Genomic DNA, 23890 nt, shown 5'->3' on the forward strand with positions numbered 1-23890 from the left:
GGTGCCGCACTTTATTCCCTCCCCTCCCCTCGCCGGAAGTAGCCGGGGCGCGCGCTGCGCCTCGGAACCAAAGTGCGGCAGCTTCTGGGCACGGATTTTAGTGGCTATCGGAATCCGGAAACGACATCGGGGGCCTAGATGGCGGCGGCGGTGCTGGGCTGCGTCGCTAAGAGATACCCGGGCGCCTGGAGAGTGAGTGGGGCGCAGAGCCGGGGGTTTCCCTGCGCTGGTTGTAGTGGGATTGTTGGGGGCCAGTTTCTCCAAGGGTAGGAAGGGCGGCATGAGAGCGGGACCCGGGCCTGTAGCCACTCGCCTCCCACTGCCCGGGTCGCTGCGCTCCGCTTCCCTCGTCCCTTGAGCCCCTGGTGAAAGGGTCGCAGGACTGGGGCTCTTCCCCCTCCGAGCTATCCTGGGCCGCACTAGGGCGGGCTGCAGCCTGATTCCCCTAGGATCGTCCCTCCAGACCGGGTCAGCGCCAGTGAGCTGCGCTGCCTGATCGCTCTCCGAGTGCGTGTCCCGGCTCTTGTGAAGGGCCCCACACACCCCTGCCGTTCTGCATCCTCCCTTCTAGTGAAACCAGGGGTTGTGTCCTCATTTCACTAGAACTCCCGGAGCAGAAACACAGGCTTTAAAAGGTTTCAAAAGTATTTGGTTTACTTAAGCAAGAATATGCTAAATTTCTTGGTGTCAAAACACCCACTGATGTAATAAGTGCACAGTATTGTATCGGTTATTCTGGTTGCACAGTGGGACCCTGATCCTAATTCAGTCATTACACAGGTTTATGTACAGTACAGACGTTAATAATTTTCTCCTTGAATAAGTTTGACAAATCATGCCATAATTTTTTTAGACTCTGGCAAAAAGCAGCGTGGAATCCCTGACATGGACAGGATGGATTCGCCATAAATTTACTAAGTCAAGAATTCCAGCTTCAGTAAGCACAATATTTAAAGATTTGAAAGCACATTTTGGGTTTGTTTATACCTTTAATTTTTTTAGTAAGGCTAATTTGTAACAGTACTGAGCAATACCATTGTTAAACCAAAGAGAGATGCACTCAGATTCTTGTATGAAAAACCAGTGTCTGATTGTAGTCTGTTTTATTTCTGAAATAGGGCAGTCTTGAGTAATAAGCCTGTCACAATCATCTTACAAATTTGGGTCCCAGTTATACAACTGGACCTGTCTGCGCAGACCTCTGCTCTTATGTGTTCATGTATATGGTTGAAGAATCATGCCCCCAAAGGCTAGGTTATATATGATTGGAGGATCATGACCTCACACTTATTATATCTTTCTGCAAACTGTCATGAGGAAACACTTTGAAATAATTTGAGGTTATTTGGAGATTAGCTTTTTTTAATACTATGGTCATATGTTGCTGCTTTGCCCTTCTGGAAGGGAAGCTTATTAGAAATTTAGGGGGGGGGTTGCCACATTTTCTTTCTAGTGAAAGACCAAAATATATTTTAGGGGAATATTTTTACAGCAAGACATTGTTGGATTCAGTAACTGTTGAAATGTTAAAAAATAAACAAACAAAAACATGCCTTTTGTGAACTACTCATTTGTAGGTATTTCAGCCACGGCCTTCAGATCATGAAAAATATGGAGGTGATCCTCAGCAGCCTCACAAACTGCATCTTGTCACTAGAATCAAAAGTGGAATAGGTCGTCCATACTGGGAAAAGAAGATAATACATGATCTTGGACTGGATAAAGTATACTTTCTAAATTACTTTATTTCATGTTTATCATGCACATCAGTAAAGTAATTAGCCTAGAAATTTAGAAATTCTTCTCAGATCTTCACCATAGTACACTGCTTTGATATTTTTTGTCCTGTGGGACCCTGACTCTGCAAACATTTATGCATGTCCTTAACTGTACTACAGTGAGAAATCCCATTGAAATCAAAAGGACTACTCACAATAGTAAAGTTGAGCAAATAGGTAGGTATTTGCATGATTGGAGCATAGATGTATGGATCTCCCAAGGATATTAATAGGAAATATACATTTGTAAGGAAAGCAGAAAACCAGCATTGAGACTGCTATGCATAGATATATACACACACTGCTCATTAGTTCACTCTTATTTGTTGGGTCATGTTAATCAGTGCTTGTGAGTATTTGGACAGTCTGGGTGTATTAATGAAGATGTTAGAGAATCCCAAATGTTTAATAAATTTTAGCACACTTAGTCTCAGTAAGTGTGAATTTCCCAAAGTAGTTTAATTTTGTGTACCTATGTTCTTCTTTTATTGATATGTGAATACATCAGTTCCCAGAGACACAAAGTGCCTTTTCGAAGTGAGTTTGTAACATTTATTCTGCATTGTTTCTAGGCAAATCAGCCCCGAGTGCACAAAAATATCCCATCTGTGAATGGAAAACTGAAAGTCATAAAGCATCTAATAAGGTTTGTTAACTCTTCCTTTAACCAGCAACAATTAAAATAACTTGTTAGCATAGTCCATGTTTTAAACAAATTCTCTTGTCTGTAGAATACAGCCCCTGAAACTACCGCATGGAATTCCAACAGAAGAGGAAATGTCAGATACCTTACTTAAGAGCACAGGAGAATTAGTAATTCGGCGGCATCTGAAACCTGTGGAACAAAAAGCAATTAAGTCATAGTATGCACTGACTTTTCTCACTTTTATAAAATAAATAATTTAACCAATAAATTGGGAGTTGTGTATATTAATAAATGATTAAAATGGAACCCAGCCTGTCCATGAGTAGCATAGCTTACTGTCTCACTATAAAAGTTTTGAGATAAGACCTTGAAACAACTGCTTCTACGAATGCATTGTGAACATTTCCCAAAAGGCATTTTGCTAGAAGGCAGCAAATGCCACACTGGGATGCCTACCCACCATGTACAGCACTTTGCATCAAAAAAAGAACTCCTGGAAAATATGTGCAGCGCAGACAGAAGCAGCCAAATATGCAAGCACATGAGTGATATACAAACTTCAGCAGCTGTATGCTAACATAACTTGTGTAGACATGGCCTGAGTGTGTATACAGGGAGGCATCTATCTGTGCTTGCAATCTACAGCTGGGAATGCCTTTCCTGGAGTCAGGCACCTTAGATGCCTAAGCTGTTGCTTGAGAGAACAGAAGTTAAGCACCTGCCTGACTCCCACAAAAATGTGTGTGGGGGGTGTTAGAGGAGGAGATGGCAAGTGCCGTCCTTTGTCCCAGGGTCCAAGCACTCACCCAGAATGTGGGAAACTGGTTCAGTTCCCCCTCCGCCTGACAAGGAGAAGGGATTTGAACAGGATTCCAACCTCAGGTGAGTGTTCTAACCATTGGACTATAGTCTCATTCGCTCTCTGGGCCCATTAATATTTACTACAAGAGACCCACATCAGCTGAGTACCCTAACCACTGGGATCAAGGTTAATGGGAGTTGTCCTCTGTTTTGTGTGGAGTAAGTCATGCTTAGAAAATGCCTACCCGATCAGGCCCTGATGCTGTTCCCCCATCTGTCTTCTGATTTGAGGATCGCACTGAGGCTTAGGCATGAGATAGGCATCACTATGCAGGCCCAGAGGCAAAAACAAGGTTCCTGGGAACTTTTAAAGTGAAAATTTACTCAGTGAGTGAGTTTAGGCACCTACAGAGTTAGTTGGCAGCTCAGTGGGGATTTTGTGGATTGCAGTGGTACCCACATTTGGTATTTAGGCATCTAAATTCCTTTGTGGAGCTGAGCCACCATCCCTTCTCAAGATGAATTATTGGGCTGGAGTCATTTCACCATGTCTATTGTGGATTTTTTTGGGGGTGCAGCTGGTAGCCACACCCTACAATAAAAGCTGAGTTAAAGAGCAATAAGCCAATTTAGATAAACCCAAATTTTGTTTAAACAGGGCTTTATCAAGATACCTGAAAAATGACTCACTACATATGGGAACACAAACTTGTATTTACCTTTAAGAAGAAATGAAAGTCCTGAAAGTTCCATTTCTGTGTTCCTTTTTGGGTACACTTACTACTACCAGATTGTCTGGAAGTTAGAGCCCATGGTGTTTGCAGCCTTTGATAAAGTTCTATTAAACTATGTGGATTCTTTAATTGAACACAGAACAGGTAAAGAATAATAATGTTGACTACACAAGAGGTGCTTTAGTGCAAAGCTTTCAGAGAGCTGTTCTGAACCTTTTTCAACTTGAACCCACAAACCATACACTCTTGCCTTTGACCTCACCCCCAAGCCACTAACTTTTCTCTACTATGACTCCACTACATAACCCAGAGTCTCTTGGGCTGTTTCAGCCAAAACATCCCAAAAAGCATACATAAGCTGGTAATTGTTTTTTGAAGTTTATTGTGCCTGCTTTAAACAAAGGGGACACTTATATTCAATGCTTATAAATTTGATGTCATTTAAAAAAATGCTAACTATATGTTCTTACTAAAAATTATGTAGTGATCATTCTATGAATGTGTGTGTGTGTGTGTGTATGTATGTATATATATATTCAGTAAACATTTACTGCAACAGTTTTGCATTTGGTAGGTTCTAATACTTTGGTTATTAGAGTTAAGACTTCCAATTTTAATAACCTAATATAATCTAACCTAATCTAGTATAATTAATATATAATTTTTCATTTTTAGAAATTATTTCTAACCTAAACTAAAAGCCTCTTGGAGTCCTTGACTTGTTTTTCTATTTCCAAGATTTATATAGGAAAAGTAGTATTTTTTAAATCACTCTTTGACCACACTACTTTTAGAAACTGTTCTGTATACAAGTGCTAGTTTCCAAATCCCTTTCTCTCCAAAAACTGGGCTCTTGCAATAACATCATTGCCGTAGTCATTATTTGTTATGCCAATATCCATTCTGTCATTGCTCTGGACACTTTTAGGTCCTGCATTATATGCAGAAATTGAACCTGAAATGAAAAAATAGATATACTTAAAAGAAACTTGTTTCTTTTTTAAGAAATAAAACAAGCCCCCGCAACAAAAATGCACCTCAGAAGCTTGTTCTTTCGGTGTGGAGTTCCCTTTTGTTCTATAAACACCTTTGGCAAAGTGGGACCCTAACAGCACTCCCAAGTCAGATGGCAAAGGGCTACCAGCTATGCAACAGTAAATATTAACTGGCCTTACAAGCTTTGTACACTTCACACTGTTGTCATGATATTAATTTAAAAGGTATCTTGTAATATATCACTTGCAAGCTAATAACATGCTGGTCATTAATATAACTGAAATGTATGTAACAAAGCTGTATGACAGTATGGATAATCTCTGAGACTATTTTATGGAGTTTGTAAACAGACAAAGGAGGCAGTCTGTATCTAAAAAGGTATCATGTGAAGCATAGGCACCGACTCCATGGGTGATCTGTGGATAGAACACCCATGGAAAAAAATGGTGGTCAGCACACACCAGCCACAGCTGTTTGGCCGGTCCCGCTGATCAGCTGTTTGGCGGAAGTAGGGGGCAGAGCAGGTGTGAAAAGAGGCAGAGTGAGGGCGGTGCCTTAGGGGAAAGGTGGGGACAGGAAGAGGTGGAGTGAGGGTGGGGCCTTGCGGGAAGGGGTGAAGTGGGGCGGGGCCTCAGGGAAGAGTGGAGGTGGAGCACCCACCCGGAAAAATGAAAGTCAGTGCCTGTGATGTGAAGTATCATATGAAAACTGGTAAGATGCTGGTCCTGAAAATAATTGCATGGTGTACTACTGGGTGTATAAATGTGTGCTGGAAATATGTTCTTAAAATGTGTTTGGCAGACAGTGCATAAAGCCCAGCTTCCCCTAGACAAAATAATTTGTATTTACATGTCTGACCAGCTTGATCACCAAGAACAATGAAAAGTATATTTACATAGAAGGTAAACGAAGCTAGCAAGTAGGGGAGATAACCGCTGAATGATCATGACGGGGAATGGAGTCTGTGCCCCCAGGAAGCCTTCCTGGCTCTTGAAACAGACAAAAAACATTGGGGAAATACACAGGGGGTAAAGAGACATTCAAGTCACCCATCATCTGGGAAAACAAAGAAGCTGTCGCTTTATATTGATGAAAGATGGGTCCTCCTGCAAAACTAGTTGGAGAATGTTGACAACTCGGTGTGAGTAAGAAACCATGCTAGGCAAGCTGCATCTTGCTAGAATGAAGTTTTAGACATTAGAATGCAGGTTAGTTTTGTTTGTAACCCTTTTGTATCTCTCTCTTGCTTGAAATCACTTAAATCTATATTCTTTGTTAATCTTATTCTTAGTTCTACTACAAACCATCTCAGTGCTGTGTATGAAGGTGGAGGATATACCCCAGCTGAGCTAACAAGCTGTTGTGTGTACTGGTTCTCTGAAGACAGCAAATGTCGGGTTTCTGTGAGTGTCCAGGAAAGGGGACTGGATACTTGCAAGAGAGACTTGACATCAGAAGGTTTATTGGGGTGACCTCACAACATGTAATGGGTGATGGACGGTCAGAATGAGACCTTTGTGCTGTCAGCATGCTGCTGGGGTCGGGGTTCTGAGCAAATGCTGCACAGCCTAAAGGCACTCAGGGTTCCAGGTCTGGTGGTGACAGAACCCCTAAGTGGCCAGCGTGAACCCCCAAAGCATCACACAATGATATAAAAAATTGTATCAGCTTTTGTCACTGAGCTGTTCTACGGGGGTCTTAAAACCACAATCTGATTACTTTTCATCCAGCTTTGAAAGTTCTACATAGTTCCCTCCCCTTGCTATACTTAGATGTCTAGAAGAACCCACATTACCAATTTCCATCTGTCTTCTCTCACATCTGACCTCAATAATGCGGAGAGAATCACAGTATTTGCATTTATATTGCAGTAGTTGCAAGAGGCCCTAATCACAGCCAAGGACCCTACTGTGCCAGGTATTCTACTAACACATAGCAAGTCCCTTCAACAAGGACTTTACAACTTAAGTGTTAAATCAAAGCCATGCTGAGCACTACAGCTATTCTCTCTACAGGGCTAAATGTGCTGTAGAATTGGGAGTATTACCTTAACAATCCCAAAGGGAGGAACTAATTTTTGTACACATCTAAATGCAAAACTACATCCAGTATTAGGGGCTTGCTCTATGGAGAAAATGTGTAGGCAAACTACTAACATTCTTTTTCATTCTTTTATTTAAAAAAAAACACAACAAAAACAGTAAATATCATAAACAGGCCATGATATGAACTAGGGAATGGGATTTTGTTTGAATGCCTTGCCCCTTACTTGATTTTAAAATCTTTTCTCTCCCTGTCATATATGTTGCATTAACTGGAATAAAATATGGAAGTGACCAAATATTATCTCTTACTTCCTACAAAAGGCAACAAGACTGTGACCGACACGGCTACAACAACAGTACATACAACAATGGAAGATATCGTATTTTAAAGTTATCAGTTTAAGTTGCTATGTCTTCTATCAAAGCAGTGGACAGTTAATTCTTAACGTCTCTCTAAAGCCTAACGTGTCTAGTCACATGTTTGGGTCCTGATGCTGCTATCAGCTTGGCCTGGGCAGATTCCTGTGGAATCCCACTGAAGTCATCGGGGCCCTGGTCTCACAGAGTGAGTAATAGGGTCAGGGCCTCGTTGGGATATGTTAGCATTAAGACCTGGGAAGCTGCTAGTGTGCTGACATGGCATTAGGGAATAAAGGCATAAGCAGGCAGTATTTCTTTGTTTAATAAATAAGTTGCCATATTTTTCTCTTCCCTATTGCTTGTAAGAATTGATAAGGCCTGCAGCTGCATGAGAAATGTAGTTGTTTAATGAATACCCTTTGTGTAAAAAGATAAAAGTAGTATTATCTCCCCCTCCCTTCTTTCCCAGCTACACAAGTGAGCCCTGGATCATGGCCCCTTCCTCCCTCCCCTGAGAACTGCTTGTGGCCCCTTCCTCCCTCCCCTGAGAACTGCTGATTCAGGAAAGTTGTAGCAACAAATTACTGCAAAGAAATGTATTTTCAAGGAAAAAACGCCTGTATAACATGTATAATGCTGCGAACAATAGATAGATAGGGGTGGGTATACTAATAGTGTGGGTTTTCCTATTACTTAATAAGGGTTTTGGGGGTGTTATAACGGATGTAGGGGTTTACATAACTAACAAAAAGGGTATGTTGTAACTAATCCAGTGCTTACTCGACAATTGGGTTGAGGGGAATAAGTATTGCAGTAAAGAAGCCTGTACTCAAATCCACCTCTTGGTCAACCTGCTCCTTCTTCTAACGTGTGTGTGTGTGTGTGTGTGTATATATATATATAATATATATACACACACACACACACACAAACCAAGTCACAACAGATCAGTTCATTTTGGATATCTATAAAACAGATCAGGGTAGAATAGCATTACTAGTTTAAGCAGTCAAATGAGACAGGACTAATTTATTTACCTATCCCTGAACTTTAGGGAGGGACAAAAGGTGTCAACATTTTGGCCTAGTCAGCTTGGTTAGGTGGCATCTCCATAACAAATTTTAATCAGGATATAGCTAGGTTGGGGACAAGTGGCTGGAAAGAGCCCTTCGTCTTTTTTTTTTTTTTGTAGTGTAATTGGCTCACATTATGACTTGTTTTTAAACTCAGCCATCTAAGTAACTAATTTTATAAGGTGGGATGCTTTCCAGCTTATGTATCTCATACTTGACCTTTATTCTAAGCCTATGAAGTGTTTTGAAGTGGATAGTTTCATACCTTTCAGCTGTTGTTCCGGTGGACACTGTGGGAATTTTTTCTTTATTGCCTTCACATTATCACATCGCTTCTCGGCTCTCTGTGAGCTGAGGGGTGAAAACATTATCAGCTATCTGCTTTTTGCTGTCCCATGTACCAACAGGGTTATGGGATCGTTTATCAACCTAGAATAGTCAAACAAAAGTCATAGCATGAAAAGGACTATTTTTTTAACTAGGATTCTTCATCTCTTTTAAAGGCATATAGCTTTTATTACATTTTTTTCTGCTCTTTTTTTCTGTGGGCCTAATGTTCACATCTTTGCCTGTAGTGAGTTAGTGACTGATGCAGAGACACAAACACAGGGAGGGCAGGGGAGGGGTGATGGCTTTTGTAAAAGTTCAGGTCATAATGTGGAAAGGAAAAATTCTGGAACCTTACTGATTAGGATATAACTCAGCAAATAGAATAGACCAAGCATATAGAAGTTAATAATGGTTCAGGCTTTTCCCTGCCTTCTATCCCATTGATTTCAGTGGGGTTGCATGGTACATACAGGAGAATTTCAGTAGGTATATTTTAACATAGCTGCAGCTGGAGGGTCGGAGCTTAGCTAAAAATAATATCTTATAACAAAGGGCTAATATCCCTCAACAGAACCACAGAATAGGATCAGTCAATTAGAAACCCAGCCTGCCCCCAGTGGACTCTGGGAAGCAGACCATGGCTATAGTACAATGCACTCAGTCCAAGCCCCGACCACAACCTTCATCTTTCCCCTCTACTGTGATATGGGAGCAGGGTCAGGGTAGCTCTCTTATGCCAGCTTTGCCCTGGTCAGTGTGCCCCACAGCATGAGGGTATTCTTCAGGGAAGGGCAGTTTTCAGGGGCATTTTTAAGCCTTTTAGGCTTCCAGAGCAGCATAAAACTATCTTAGGGTATGTCTACACAGCAACTAGACCCCCGTGACTGGCCCATGCTAGCCGACTCAGGCTTGTGTGGCTTGGGCTGCGGGGCTGTTTCATTGCAGTGTAGACTGCTGGGCTCAGGCTCAAGCCTGAACCCTGGGACCCTTCCACCTCGCAGGGTCCTAGAGCCTGGGCTCCAGCCCGAGCCCAAAAGTCTACACTGCAATGAAACAGACCCGCAGCCGAGCACCGCAGCCCAGAGTCAGCTGGCACCAACCAGCCGCGGGTGTCTAGTTGCTGTGTAGACATATCCTAAGTATAACTGAGAATCAGGCCTAGTGTGTTTCACATAAATGTTTTTCAACAAACCTTGAAACTAGTATGACGTGTCTGTCAACACCATTTACTTTGCTTTTTACTATATTTTCTGTCCCCTACCCTTTATCTGCCTTTGTCTTAGAATGTACTGTCTTTAGGACAGGATTGTCTTCCTCTGTGTTTAAAATGACTAGCCCTTTTGGGGTGTCAGTGCAAAATACATTATAACAACTGGCTCATTCATAGTTATGAGATTATAAATGGGAGGAATTAACCAGACAGTGATCTTCCCATGGTGACACACTCCAGGTTTTGGTAATTGTCATAACTATAAAGGGAAGGGTAACAACCCTCCTGTGTACAATACTGTAAAATCCCTCCTGGGCAGAGACACCAAAATCCTTCTACCTGTAAAGGGTTAAGAAGCTCAGGTAACCTGGCTGACACCTGACCCACAGGACCAATAAGGGGACAAGATACTTTCAAATCTTGGTGGGGGAAGGCACTTGTTTGTGTTCTCTGTTTTGGGTGTGTTCGCTCTTGGGACTAAGAGGGACCGGACATCAATCCAGGCTCTCCAAATCTTTCTGAACAAGTCTCTCATATTTCAAACTTGTAAGTAACAGCCAGGCAAGGCGTCTTAGTTTTATCTTTGTTTTCTCAACTTGTAAATGTTCCTTTTGCTAGAGGATTTACCTCTGTTTGCTGTAACTTTGAACCGAAGGCTAGAGGGGGGTCCTCTGGGCTCTTTGAATCTGATTACCCTGTAAAGTTATTTTCCATCCTGATTTTATAGAGATGATTTTTACCTTTTTCTTTAATTAAAATTCTTCTTTTAAGAACGTGATTGATTTTTCATTGTTTTAAGATTTAAGGTTTTTGGATCTGTGTTCACCAGGACTAATTGGTGAGGGTATACTCTCAAGCCTACCCAGAAAAAGGGGGGTAAGGACTTGGGGGGAGGAATTAGTCTCAAATCTGCCCAGGAAAGGGGTGGTTAGAGACTTGGGAAATATTTGGGGAAAGGCAGAGTTCCAAGTGGCTCTCCCCTAAGATTTGGAACACACTTGGTGGTGGCAGCTTACTGTTAACCTAAGCTGGTAATTAAGCTTAGCGGGCTTTCATGCAGGTCCTCACATCTGTACCCTAACATTCAGAGTGGGGAGGGAACCTTGACAGTAGTAGTGAGGATTACCCTGCAAAGAGAGCCCCAGTCATTTTTTAGGATTCTTTTATGAGGAGGATGAGGAACTGGCTATGTTTTTAAATTTACTGACAAATACCTGCATCAAACCAAATCCATTTCCCCTGTCACCCCTGCCATCTTTTAGGGCATTTCCAGTGTGAGACTCTCGAGACATGATAGTGCTAGTCAAAGATGGAGGTATGCACTTTCATGCAGTGTAATTGTAGCTGTGTTGGTCCCAGCATATTAGAGAGACAAGGTGGGTCAGGTAATATCTTTTATTGGACCAACTTCTGTTGGTGAGAGAGACAAGCTTTCGAGCTGCACAGGCATGTCCATGCATGACTCAATTTTTAACCAGCCAAGACACATTCCTGGGAAAGCTCAAATGTGGATTGGCATCTTCAAGTTCATTGTTGGCTTAAGTGGTTCTTGATTGGGCACTTAATTTGCACTTTTCTCAAGAAGCTGACCAAATGCTCTACTAGGCTAGTTAGAAATCAAGAAAGTATACAGCCAATATTCCTAACTTCAAGTACAAAAATGATACATGCACACAAATAGGAGGAATGTATTCAGTAGATCATAACCTTTACATAGATATGTTACATGGCATATGTAGCTGTAGTAGGGTCGCGCCGGGGCTCTACCCTCCGAGACGGAGGAGTGCCACACTGGCTCATTATAGCGCAGACAGTCAAAGCTCAGGTCCCTTTACGCAGGGGCTGAGCGGCCCGCAGTTCAGGGAGCTCAGGCCCTTAGGCAGGGGCTGAGCGCTAATCAACAGTTTAAGCAGGCCCGGGCCCTGGATCAGGGCGGGACACAAACAGACACAGCTCAAGCCCTTTGGGGCAGGGGTTGAGCAATAATCAACAGTTTAGGCAGGCCCAGGCCCTGGATCAGGGCGGGGCACAAACAGTCACAGCTCAAGCCTTTTGGGGCAGGGGTTGAGCAAACAAGCAGTTAAGGTAAGCCCAGGCTCCTACACCTGAGCGTTGGGTGAGGGGGAAGCCTGCCACCCATGAGCGGGGTGGCAGGGGGGAACGCAGGCCCACCCACTCCACTGTGTTCCAGCCCGGGGCCCTAGCAGCTGTTACTGCAGCTGCTGGCCAGTGGGGTATCCTGACCGAAACACACTGACATCGGCTCACAAGTCTCTGCAGCCTGACCGGGGTCGGCTACCCCCGGGCTACTTCTGTGTTCCCCCTTGGGGCCTACCTCATTGGTGACGCTGGGCTTGGACCAGTCCAGCAGCATCGGTTCCTCCGGTGCGGGGTTTGGGGGCAGGTCCGGCGGCTCTCCACCAGGGTCGCCGGCATGGGGCAGGCTTGTCCAGTCCTCCTCGGGGTAGCTGGCCCGGGGCAGGTGTGTCCAGTCCTCCTCGGGGTACCTGGCGAGAGGTAGGCTTGACCGGTGCGGCGGGGTAGCAGGCGGCTCGCGGCCTGTGGCTGTCTCCCAAGCGGGAGCTCGGCCCAGTATGTCTGTTCTCTCTGCCGGCCTGGGCTCCACTGAGCTCTGCCGGCGGGCTTTTATACTTCCGGAGCGGGGCCGTGACCTCGGAGGGGCAGGTCCCGGACCCGGTGATTCCGCCCACGCTGGGGTTGGAGGAAGCTCGGCCCTATCGGAGATGGAGTGCTGCCACACCGGCTCACTACAGTAGCATAAAACATATTCTAGTTATGTCATATATACATTCATAAGCATATTCCATAAAGCCTTATGGGGTACACCATCACAAAGACTTCCCTGTTTCTTCTAGTGCATATTTATACATTCTAAACTTTGTCCCTCTCTTTTCTCATGGCATCATAGTTTGATGGCAGCAAAGTAAGTTTACTCACCTGGATCAACTTTTTCAGATTTTAAATAATATGAAGAGCACATAGTGTCATAACATTCAAAGATCACATTTTATAAATATCTGCAGTTTTGCCATTACCTCCATGCCAAAGCCAGCCAGGAAAACATACAGCAACCCACATACAGAGAAATCCATACCCAAGATTGCAAATTAGCTTAAAAGACACAGAAAAGCAGGTAGGTCTCAAAGACAAATTGCAATCCTCTATGCAGCTCTGAAAGGAAAAAAAATAGTGTGGATGTGACTAAAAAGAAAAACTCTATTCAGAATTTTAGAGCACCATAGAAAATGACTCCTGAGCGCACACGTGCTGGCTTCCTTCTTGCTCTGGGGGTGCTCAATCCTCACTCAGCCCCAGACCCCGTCCCCACTCCACCCCTTCCACCAAGCCTCCACCCCCGCCCCACCTCCTCCCGCCCCCACTCTGCCCTGGGCCCCACCCCCACTCCACCTCTTACCCCAAGGCCCCACCCTGCCCTACCTGTTCCTGCCCAGTTCTGTCCCCTCCCACAAGTGCACCTTGTCCCCGCTCCTGTCACACCCCAATGGCCCCCTCCCTCAGGGAGTCCCCAGGGAAGGCAGATCAGCATTGTATGTGCCTAATGCTGTTGCAAGCATCGCAAAGCATTTTGGGGAGGGTCAAAAGTGTGTGAGTGGGGAATAGAAGATTCCTTTACAGGAATATGAGAGGCCAAGAGAGGTGGGGGAGAGAGAGAAAGAAAGAAAGAAGCAGAGAGCAGGTTAACTTGGCACTTTAGCTAACTGTGTGTGAAGATAAGACGCTGGCCCAGGCCCAAGGTCATGGGCTCGACGAGAAATCTACAGACAAAATATCTACAGCTGCCCAGTCGTGAGAAGAGGAGAACTAAGTGGAGCAGAGCTGCAAAGATACCAGTGAAAACAGAGCGAATGAGGTGGCGACAGTGAAGACCAACAGAAGGGAAAACAAATTCTCCAGAGCCGGTGTGTTTTGGGCAACCAAGGTGGCCACAGCAAGCCGATTGGGACTGGTACAAAGAGCACCAGGCACAGAGGGCCCTGGATGATGACACCCCCAAAGAAACCCAGGACTTAAAAACCCTCCCGAGAGCTGGAGCAATTCGGAGAACTCAGCAGATTCTTGGATGACCTGGGCCCAGGACAGCACTCCCCGTCCACCCCCCGCCCCGCTCTCTTTTGACGTTACACCTAGACTTGGCCAGTCTGGGTCGTGCTTGGTGTGAGTATGAAAGTGGGTTAGGGTTTGGGGCTTGCTGCATTAACGCTTTCTTCCCTTCCTTTGAGTGACGTGGAAGCATTTCCAGCACTCTCCGCTGTTATTTTATTATTTTATCAATAAAGCTTTAAAATCTAGACACTTGATGCATTTCATCATCTCCTCCCCAAACGATCCTGCGGCATCAGCCTGATCACTTGACGCTCCAGGCAGATTGGTAACAAAAATCTGTCACACTCCTCATCCTCCCTCCAGCCCCTCCTGCATGCTGTGGAACAGCTGATTGTGGTGTGTAGGAGGTGCTAGGATGGGAGAGGGGGAGCTGTCTGCTAGTGGGTGCTAAGCACTCGCTATTTTTTTTGGTGGGTGTCTCCTGATCTGAGATAGAGAAACTGAAAAAAAAAATTGAATAAAAGACAAAGGAGAAGAAGAGGGAAACTGGAAGAGTGTCATGTAACTTTTGGTGTTAAAGATGAACAGCAAAGAAGAAAAACAGGTTTGTGCTCAATTTTTGCTACTTTCTGATTATAAAGAAGGCTCAACATATTTCTAAAGTTTTTTTTGTTTGGTTATGTTTTTTTACATAAGAAATTCAGATCCAGCCTAGCCTGGAAGATTTTATGATAACTGGAGAACTAGTGAAATGGTGACCTGCAAGAGCAGAGAGTGAAAGCTGAGCAGTTGAGGCTTGACATTTTTAGACAGCTGTTTTAAAATGTTGAGTTTTTATTTTGTTATTATTCTCTAAAGCACCTATATGCCTTCAATGCTTAATGAACATTTTGGATAAGAGAAGTCTTTTTTAAAGATTGAACCTTAAGACTTCCTAGAAGTCTTCCAATTAAAGTTGGGGAAGATCAAATGGCAAACGGCATTCCTGATACTTCTAAGGTATAATAATAATGATCAATAATTATATCAGAAGAAAAAAACCTTAAGACCGTAAAACGAATTCTTTTGGGCTCTCTTTATATGTCATGAAGAATGGTATGAGCCTAATTTTTTCTTACAAATTCTTCATAGTCACCTTTAAAATGCCTCAGAGCTGCATTCATTTTTTAAAAAGTTGCCCATGGCAGGGTCTCAGGAAACACACTGCCAGATTTGAAATTTAAAATTGCCAGGAAAAATTCAGTGATCCTGCTTTCTTTCCTACCTCCGTTTAATTCTGACTCATGTGTAAAGCCATCAGAGGTCCACACCTTTCTGAGTGTTATGTGCTTCTCATCTACTGCTTCTATACTTTCTTCCATTCATCCTTTTATTCTAGTCCTTTTTTTTAATCTATACAAGAGAGGCCTGTGTTGAAGCCCTGACTTGGGCCCCCATCAACTGGCACCATGGCACCTAATCTGTTTTACTTACATAGGGCAAAATTCTACTGTTGCAGCCACACACGCTTCTCTCTGAAAAGTGATTAATGTGAGGCTTTGATATTTAGGCCTGCCTTCTTGAGTTCTGACAGCACAATTTCCAAGTGTTCTTTGTGATCAGCCCAGATGGTGCTGAACACTGCAATGTCATGTACATATGCTCTTGCACAGTTCTGTAAACCATTTAACACTAGGTGACCAGCCTCTGGAAGGTTGCCCCAGCATCAATTAAACCAAATTGTAACATTGTGAATTCATAGAGTCCTTTATCAGTGATGAAAGCGGATTTTTTCTGTGCATCCTCATCCAAAGCAATCTGCCAATAACCTCGAGTTAAATCAAAATAAATGAGATATTTAGCTTTGCTTAAAATGTCAAGCATATCCTCATTTCTAGGCAGAGGATATACATCTGGTACTGTAACAGAATTGAGTTTTCTATACTCAACATAAAACCTTACAGGGTGGTCTTTCTTAGGGACCAAGACCACAGGAGTTGCCCAGGACTCTTTAATTACTCCCAGGTCTAACATGGTTTATATTTCTGCACAAATTTGTTCTTGTACCTTGCCAGTGTCCCTGTAAGGTCTGCTGGGAGGTGACTGTTGACCTTTTGTAATGACCTTATGAGTTAGCAAGTGTGTTTTCCCTGGCTTGTTAGAAAACACATCTTTGTATTTTTGCATCAATCATAACACCTCTGCCTTTTAAACTGGTGTTAACTCACTGCATAAATCAATGCTTTCCAGAGTTGAGTCACTTTGATATTCAGCCATCAAATCAATGAGGTGATGTGCCTCAGTTTCCCCTTCTACACAGCAGGTCATGTTTACCATGGCTTCCCTGCTGTGATAGATGTTAAATCTGTTTACCTGTACTAGTTGTGAAACAGCATTACCATCAGGCTGTTTAACATGATATGTATCTTCATTTACTACTTCTATGACCTCAAAGCATCCTTCCCAAGTATTTTACATTTTGTTCCTTTTCACAGGGCTTAACACCAATACCAAGTCTCCTATTACAAAAGAGTATTTACAAGTATTTTTGTCATACCACACATTTTGTTTAGATTGACTGTCTTTGAGGTTAGTTTGAACAATACCCATCATGTCTTTTAACTTTGTCTGGAACCTCTGCACATATTCAGTCACTGGCTCTTCCTTTACTTCAGTGTTCCCTTCCCAGGAGTCTCCAATGAGATCTAGGGGTCCCCTCACTTTCCTTCCATATAGGAGAGCAAATAGGGAGAACACCATTGATTCTTGGGATACCTCCCTTAAACAAAGAGCAGGAATGGTAACAATTTGTCCTAATTCTAACCCCTTTTATTTGCATACATTCCCAGCATGGATTTTAGGGTCCTATTGAATCTGTCCACCAAACCTTTGTTTCTGGGTGGTATGGGGCGGTTTTAAGTTGTTTCATCACACAAAACTTCCATAGCTCGCTGAATAGCTGTCACATGACATTTGATCCATGATACGATAAAATCCTCTTTGGGAAAACCAGTTCTGCTAAAGATAATGAGAAGGCTCTTGATACAGTTTCTGCTTCAATGTTAGACAGAGCTACTGCTTCAGGAAATCTAGTGGCAAAATCCACCAGTGATGCTGGGTGGGCACAATCAATTGCTTATAGGGCTGCCCAGGGCTTTTGTTCTTTCCCAAAGGGACCTCCCTAAGCAATTTCCCATCTTCTTCAAAAAAACTCTCTCCATTTTCCCTTCCTGGGACCCCCTCTTAGACACACTTCCTTATGCTCTTTAGAGTGGTATTTTCCCTTTGCTCATCTGCAAAACGCTGACAGATGACAACTGGAAAAGCTTCTTTCAGTTACAGGCATCACCTCCCCTGTCCCTGGTCCTGAGGTTGTATTGCCTTTATCCACCATGCAGGAGTTAGCCTCAGCCCCCCCCCCCCCCGCCACTGCCCCCCACACACCTGAAGACACTGTTTCCTTCTGCTGCAGAAGAGTCAGAGACCTTCTCTATTTCCCTCAGCAGTTTTGGGATTTTACCACTCTCCTCTGGGATCCCAGCACAATAGCCCCTTTTGCTGCAAGTTACCACATTAACAGCCTTAGCCACTTGAAAAAAATCATTCCCAACAAGCATTTCAGCAGAGATATTGTCCACCACCCCCAGAGTCAAATCACTTTCTAAACCTTCTCATTCCACATGCACTTTAGCTAAAGGCACAGGAATCCTAGATCTTTCTATTAACACAAGCTCTGCCATTGACCAGGAGAAGATTCTGAAAGAGAAACTAGTTGAGGACCTTGAGGTTAATGGCAAATGCGATAAATTACAGCATGGTTTTACGAAGGGCAGATCGTGCCAAACGAATCTGATCTCCTTCTTTGAGAAAGTAACGGACTTATTAGATAAGGGAAATGCGGTGGACCTAATTTACCTGGATTTCAGTAAAGCGTTTGATACAGTACCCCATGAGGAACTATTGGTTAAATGAAAAACATGGGGATCGATATGAAAATCCAGAGGTGGATAGGGAATTGGTTAATGGGGAGAATGCAGCGGGTCGTATTAAAGGGTGAATTGTCGGGTTGGAGGGAGGTTACTAGTGGAGTGCCTCAAGGTTCGGTTTTGGGACCCATCTTATTTAATCTATTTATAACTGACCTCGGGACAGATTGCAAGAGTGGGCTGATAAAGTTTGCGGATGATACGAAGGTGGGAGGAGTTGCAAACTCGGAGGAGGATAGGGATACTCTGCAGGGAGACTTGAATGAGCTTGTGAATTGGAGTATTAGAAATAGGATGAAATTTAATAGTAAAAAGTGTAAGGTTATGCACTTGGGGACGAATAATAACAATTTTAGTTACAAGATGGGGACGCATTGGTTAGAAGTAACGGAAGAGGAGAAGGACCTAGGGGTCCTTGTGGACCGCAGGATGACTATGAGTCGGCAATGTGACGTGGCGGTGAAAAAAGCCAATGCGGTCTTGGGATGTATTAGGCGAGGTATATCTAGTAGAGATAGGGAGGTCCTGCTTCCGTTGTATAAGGCACTGGTGAGACCTCATTTGGAGTACTGTGTGCAGTTCTGGTCTCCAATGTTTAAAAAAGATGAACTCAAACTGGAACGGGTGCAGAGAAGGGCAACTAAGATGATCAGAGGAATGGAAAACCTGTCGTATGAAAAGAGATTAGAGGAGCTTGGGTTGTTTAGTCTGACAAAGCGAAGGCTGAGGGGGGATATGATTGCTATCTTTAAATATATCAGAGGGGTTAATACAAGGGAGGGAGAGGAATTATTCCAGTTTAGTACTAATGTGGACACGAGAACGAATGGATACAAACTGGCCGGGGGGAAGTTTAGGCTAGAAATTAGACGAAGGTTTCTGACCATCAGAGGGGTGAAATATTGGAACGGCCTTCCGAGGGAAACGGTGGGGGCGACGGACCTGTCTGGTTTTAAGATTAAGTTGGATAAGTTTATGGAGGGAATGGTTTAATGATAAAACATAGTAGTCAAGGAAAACCAAGCAATGGTACATGAACAACATAATGGCCAACAAGGGTCAGGCTAGAGACTCTTGCCTATATGCTCGGGGTATTACTGATCGCCATATTTGGGGTCGGGAAGGAATTTTCCTCCAGGGTAGATTGGCCGAGCCTCTGGAGGTTTTTCGCCTTCCTCCGCAGCATGGGGCAGGGATCACTAGCAGGAGGGTCTCAGCCGATTGAAGTCACTAAAACACAGGACTGGGGACTTCAACGGTAGAGTACAGGGAAGGGTCTTGCGGCCTGCAGCATGCAGGGGGTCAGACCAGATGATCATAATGGTCCCTTCTGACCTTAATGTCTATGAGTCTATGAGTCTATGAGGTAAAATATCAGTCTCTTGGACCACATTCTGCTTAACCAGAGAAATCTGTGCACTGGAATCTCTCCAGCCTATGCACTCCCTATCATTGATCCTGACAACCTTAATATGTTCCCTATCTGGCTCTGCAGGGCCAGTCCCCACAAAACTTGTCGTGCAAACTGCAGGTGTTTCTGGGGTTTCTGTGCTAATGACAGCTACATTCACATGGACTGGATGGGGCTTAATTTCTTTCAGCTTAGGGCACAGATTCCTCAGTTGCACAGTGGAGTTACTCTGGTAACACCTCTTTGGGCCTTCCTCCTTCACATGAGGTTTGTGGTGGAGATTGCCAGGAGACAAATAATTTTGTAGTGGTGAGTTCTTAGGCATCAAACTGCTTGTTTTTCCCCACAGGTGAAATGGGATTCCCCCCTTTACACTGGATTTCTGCCCCTCATTCTGTACTCATTGGACAACTGGGCTTGCTCAAAGGCATCAGCCAGTGTAGCCATTTCTGCTACAGGTTTATCCCACAGGTCTTGAAAAAACGGTAAGCATAAGAATATAGACTGTCACAACACCTTTCATTTGGGCCAAACAAATCTTGGTTACACCTGTGACCTGGAGTGCTTACAAGGTGAGTCTACTGCAGACTTGTTTTCAAGAATCTTTACATGAAAGTCAGAGGACACTACTGAAAAAACGTAAGCCATTTGATATTTCTGCTCATGGTAAATGTACAGATGAAAATAGCTTGGTGAGTAGGAAAAAAGAAATATGGATATTTTTCAGGTATTTCTTGCAAGACCACTAGGAAACATCATTACACATATTTCTGTAAATCTGAAAATAGACACAAATGCTCATGTTTAACTTTAGATGAAAGTTTTGACAATGGAGGCTAATGGTATGAGAAAATCATGTGTGATTGGACGGATGGAATCTAACAGGCTATATTCTGAGTTTAATAATGATCAGTAATGTTACCTTTTAGGTTATTTTTGTAACATATGTTTATGAAGCCCAGAATGATCACTTGGGTTTTCAGGAACATGGAATATTATGAGTTTTCTAGCATGACAGTGAGATTGAGGGAGGTCTATATGCCAACATGAATTGTTTCTTTTCTATTGGTAGTAAAGTAGTCTTTCCACTGATGGCAATGGACATTGATTCAGACCCTTGCACTCCTAAATTAATTGACCAGATTTTCAAAAGTGCTCCTTATCCCGTCAGTCCCCTGAACACTGGGAGCTAGTGGATTCTGAATGCACTCCAGAAAAAGTGCTCAACTACAGATATTGAAATCAAAAGAGTGTGAGACATGCTGTACTAGATAGAACTAAGGTTTTCTCAAGTAGTTTCACTCCTTTTCATTTCATGAGGTGTTAAGACCTTTGACAGCAGAGAAAAAGCCATAATCTCATGTAGCACAATTTGTTTTCATTCAGTTCCCTTAGAAGTTTGTTGATCTACTTTAAATATTGTTCTCCTTGTGACAGGACCCACTGCTCCTGCCTCTGTTCCAGTCCACAAACTGCTCAGAGCCCCTTCTGCTGGTCAAACAGCTTGTATAGTTTCTTTACAATATGAGTTCCCACCACTTTCATACTCTATACAGCTCTGCTCCAACAACCCTGAGAAGCCCACCAACAAGCAGGGAAGAATTATCTCTTTCCCCCACCCCCCCTTCTTTCCTGTGCCTATTTGTAGCCTCTACTGGCTTAATTAGTCTTCTAGCTCTCCTACCTTCACAAATTAGGCACAGCCCTGTTTAAACAGCTCTATTCTGCTCTGTTTGATTGGAGCTGCCCTGACCAGAGCACTGGCTCAGCTGTTCTTGCCTAGCACTCTGTCACAGTCATTATCCAACTTTTCATAGAATCATAGAATATCCGGGTTGGAAGGGACCTCAGGAGATCATCTAGTCCAATCCCCTGCTCAAAGCAGGACCAATCCCCAATTAGATCATCCAACAGATTTTTGCCCCATATCCCTAAATGCCCCCCTCAAGGATTGAACTTGCAACCCTGGGTTTAGCAGGCTAATGCTTTTGCTAAGGTGCAATTGAAAAGATGCTGATTATTTGAGTCTTGCCTCATTTCCTAGTCTTTGGTGGCCCTGAAGCTGGGAATGGGCAACAGGAGATGGATCACTTGATGATTACTGTTCTGTTCATTCCTACTGAAGCACCTACCATTGGCCACTGTCAGAAGACAGGATACTGGGCTAGATAGACCTTTGGTCTGACCCACTATGGCCGTTCTTATGTTCCTAATGAGATTTTTTTATTCAATTTCCATTTGAATAGTTCTGATTTGATTGAAATAATTAATCCCAGACTCTAGGCATTTCTATGATTAATGAGGGAGGGATAGCTCAGTGGTTTGAGCATTGGCCTGCTAAACCCAGGCTTGTGAGTTCAATCCTTGAGAGGGCCATTTAGGGATCTGGGGCAAAAATCTGTCTGGGGATTGGTCCTGCTTTGATCTGGGGGTTGGACTAGAACACCTCCTGAGGTCCTTTCCAACCCTGACTTTCTATGAAAGTACATGCAGATAAAACCCCCTCATACAATAAATTGACAGATGCTTGTTGTGCTGCAATGAAAAAATAAATTGTCAAACCAAATCACAAAGTTTGGAAATACAGGCTTCCTTCTTTGAAGAGACTATTTTTTATTTCTTAAGACAATGACCAATATTGAAATTTGCAGATGTTTAAAATTTGGAAGGCAGAAGACTAATGATAGCTAGACAGAGCAGCTTTAATAACTCCGAAATAATCAGATGTGGTAGAATATTATTAATATTCCCATCACTATTTCTTTTGGTATGATACAATGTTTAACTACCTGTAGAATTTAAAAATCTGGTGCCTGAGACTGCAAACCCTTATTTAAGCAAGTCTTCCTACTGCTGACAATGGGCTATTTGCATCATTAAGGTTTTGCAGTTTCAGCTTCTAATCTCCCCCAAATATATAGTATCTCTCCTGAACACCTGAATGATTATTGTAAGAGCCACAATGTATCTGAAAAGCAGAGAATTCCCAGATTCAATATCCATTTCTCTTATAATACTTGGCTCGTGCAACAACATCATTGGCATAGTCATTGTGGGTTGTGCCAATATTCATGTTTGGATAGGTCTGGACGTTTCCTAGTCCTGCATTATAGGCAGAAATCCCACCTGGAAAGAAACACCAAAATAGCTAATGAAGACTTAAAAGAAAAACAAACCACCATTCCAGACAGAGCTGTCTCGTTTTTATCTAGTGTGTTTAAAACAAAAAAATTGGGAGTGGGTGAACTGCTTTATTACAGTGTGCAGACTTAACTATGGGTGTGTGAACAGTTTGCATAAATTCCTGAATTCACCCAAAAATCAGAGGGAATTTGGGATTTGACATAAACAAATGACTGTAGCTTAGTGGTGAACCTTCAGTATGCATTTGGCTAACCTCATTCAAACAGAAGACTTCAATCTTTGAACCAGATCTGTTCTTAATAGATTATAAGACCCAATTGCCTTGTTTACTTTTCAATCAGTCCTGAAAATGACTGCAAGGGAGAAAGTTAAAACATGACCTTACACTCCATTCTTCTCCCCTTCTCTGCTCCATATAGTACTGCACAATTTTGCAATCCCCTGATGAACTGTCCAGTTTCCAAAAATGCATCTCCCTCCTACACACCTATAAAAATATAGGGTGAACTTCTGGACTCATTCAAATAAACTGCAAAACTGTCATTGACTTCAAAGGCAGTAGGATTTCACTCATGATAAAATAGTAGAGGCCCAAATGTCAATATTAACTAGTATTTTGGGAGGCTTTATAAACATTCCCCAGGCAGTGTTGGAAACCCAGCACACATTGTGCTAATGAATGGGACAAACTGTATGAAACTGACTAATCTAGTTTCATGACTCAAGCTATGGGAAATCAAAAGTAGATCTACACCATCAGTGGTGAAAAATTATATGAGATTCTTTTAAATGCTTATTATTCTAGAGTGTCATTAAGACAATAAAGTTTTAATAGGATTTTTGTTCTAGAGTTTCCCTCAGCTCCTGGACTGAATGCTGTCTATACTATACCTTTCAGCTGTTGGTCCTTTGTCCAACCGGGGAACTTTTTTCGGACTCCTTGAGTATTAACAAGGATGCCGGTCCCCTGAAGGACATGTTCCTCTCTATTCCATGCTCCAACCACTGTATGGTAACGTCTATCAACATAGAAGAGCCAGAGAGAACATTACTTCTTGAAACTTTACTTCTTTTGCAGTTCTTCCCTCTCAACATTCACTACATGATTTTATTTCTCAAAGTTTGTTTGATAAATTAATCAATTTTTGCTCTTCACTACAGCACTGACTTCTTTGTGCCAACAATTCAACCTCTCAGATTGCTGGAGAGAATTGCATGGAGCGGAAAGAGATTAAACATTTTATTCAGACTCTCCTCGGTTATAGATGGATTCCAGGTTAATCTCTAAATCCTTAATGAAGCATCCTAAAT

At 43.0% G+C, this 23890-nt stretch overlaps 3 protein-coding genes across 3 annotated transcripts; 1 reads left to right on the forward strand and 2 right to left on the reverse strand.

The window, feature by feature from the left end:
• Positions 1–44: 44 nt before the first annotated feature.
• On the forward strand, positions 45–2692 carry MRPL30 (mitochondrial ribosomal protein L30). The gene is made up of 5 exons (XM_034757966.1): positions 45–192; positions 854–937; positions 1578–1724; positions 2351–2424; positions 2510–2692. Exons 1-5 carry the CDS (start codon positions 139–141, stop codon positions 2640–2642), a joined length of 492 nt encoding a protein of 163 aa, XP_034613857.1. The 5' UTR covers positions 45–138; the 3' UTR covers positions 2643–2692.
• A 2082-nt stretch (positions 2693–4774) lies between these two features.
• Positions 4775–12974, reverse strand: LOC117879013 (lysozyme g-like). The gene is made up of 6 exons (XM_034773889.1): positions 12932–12974; positions 12309–12538; positions 11188–11295; positions 8800–8862; positions 8699–8747; positions 4775–4914 (listed from the first exon to the last, which is right to left on the reverse strand). The coding sequence occupies exons 1-6, from the start codon at positions 12972–12974 to the stop codon at positions 4775–4777; spliced, it is 633 nt and encodes a 210-aa protein (XP_034629780.1).
• Positions 12975–22427: 9453 nt separating this feature from the next.
• Positions 22428–23618, reverse strand: LOC117879061 (lysozyme g-like; the record flags this gene model as incomplete). Its single annotated transcript, XM_034774026.1, has 2 exons — positions 22428–22561; positions 23471–23618. Coding segments are annotated over 2 exons (282 nt in total), but the record flags the coding sequence as incomplete, so codon positions are not given.
• Between the last annotated feature and the right edge of the window lie 272 nt (positions 23619–23890).

The sequence above is a fragment of the Trachemys scripta genome, chromosome 1, assembly GCF_013100865.1.
Source record: "Trachemys scripta elegans isolate TJP31775 chromosome 1, CAS_Tse_1.0, whole genome shotgun sequence".
NCBI lineage: Eukaryota > Metazoa > Chordata > Testudines > Emydidae > Trachemys > Trachemys scripta.

Bases quoted from the DNA above. Each gene is read 5' to 3' on its own strand.
- MRPL30 (XM_034757966.1), top strand. From the start codon at position 139: ATGGCGGCGGCGGTGCTGGGCTGCGTCGCTAAGAGATACCCGGGCGCC. The intron at 193-853 runs GTGAGTGGGGCG...TAATTTTTTTAG, and splicing joins GATACCCGGGCGCCTGGAGA to ACTCTGGCAAAAAGCAGCGT. The intron at 938-1,577 runs GTAAGCACAATA...ACTCATTTGTAG, and splicing joins AGTCAAGAATTCCAGCTTCA to GTATTTCAGCCACGGCCTTC.
- LOC117879013 (XM_034773889.1), bottom strand. From the start codon at position 12,974: ATGTGCTCTTCATATTATTTAAAATCTGAAAAAGTTGATCCAG. The intron at 12,539-12,931 runs GTGAGTAAACTT...CTTGGGAGACAG, and splicing joins ATCTGAAAAAGTTGATCCAG to CCACAGGCCGCGAGCCGCCT. The intron at 8,863-11,187 runs GTATTTGTCAGT...TGACTATTCTAG, and splicing joins ATGGATTTGGTTTGATGCAG to GTTGATAAACGATCCCATAA.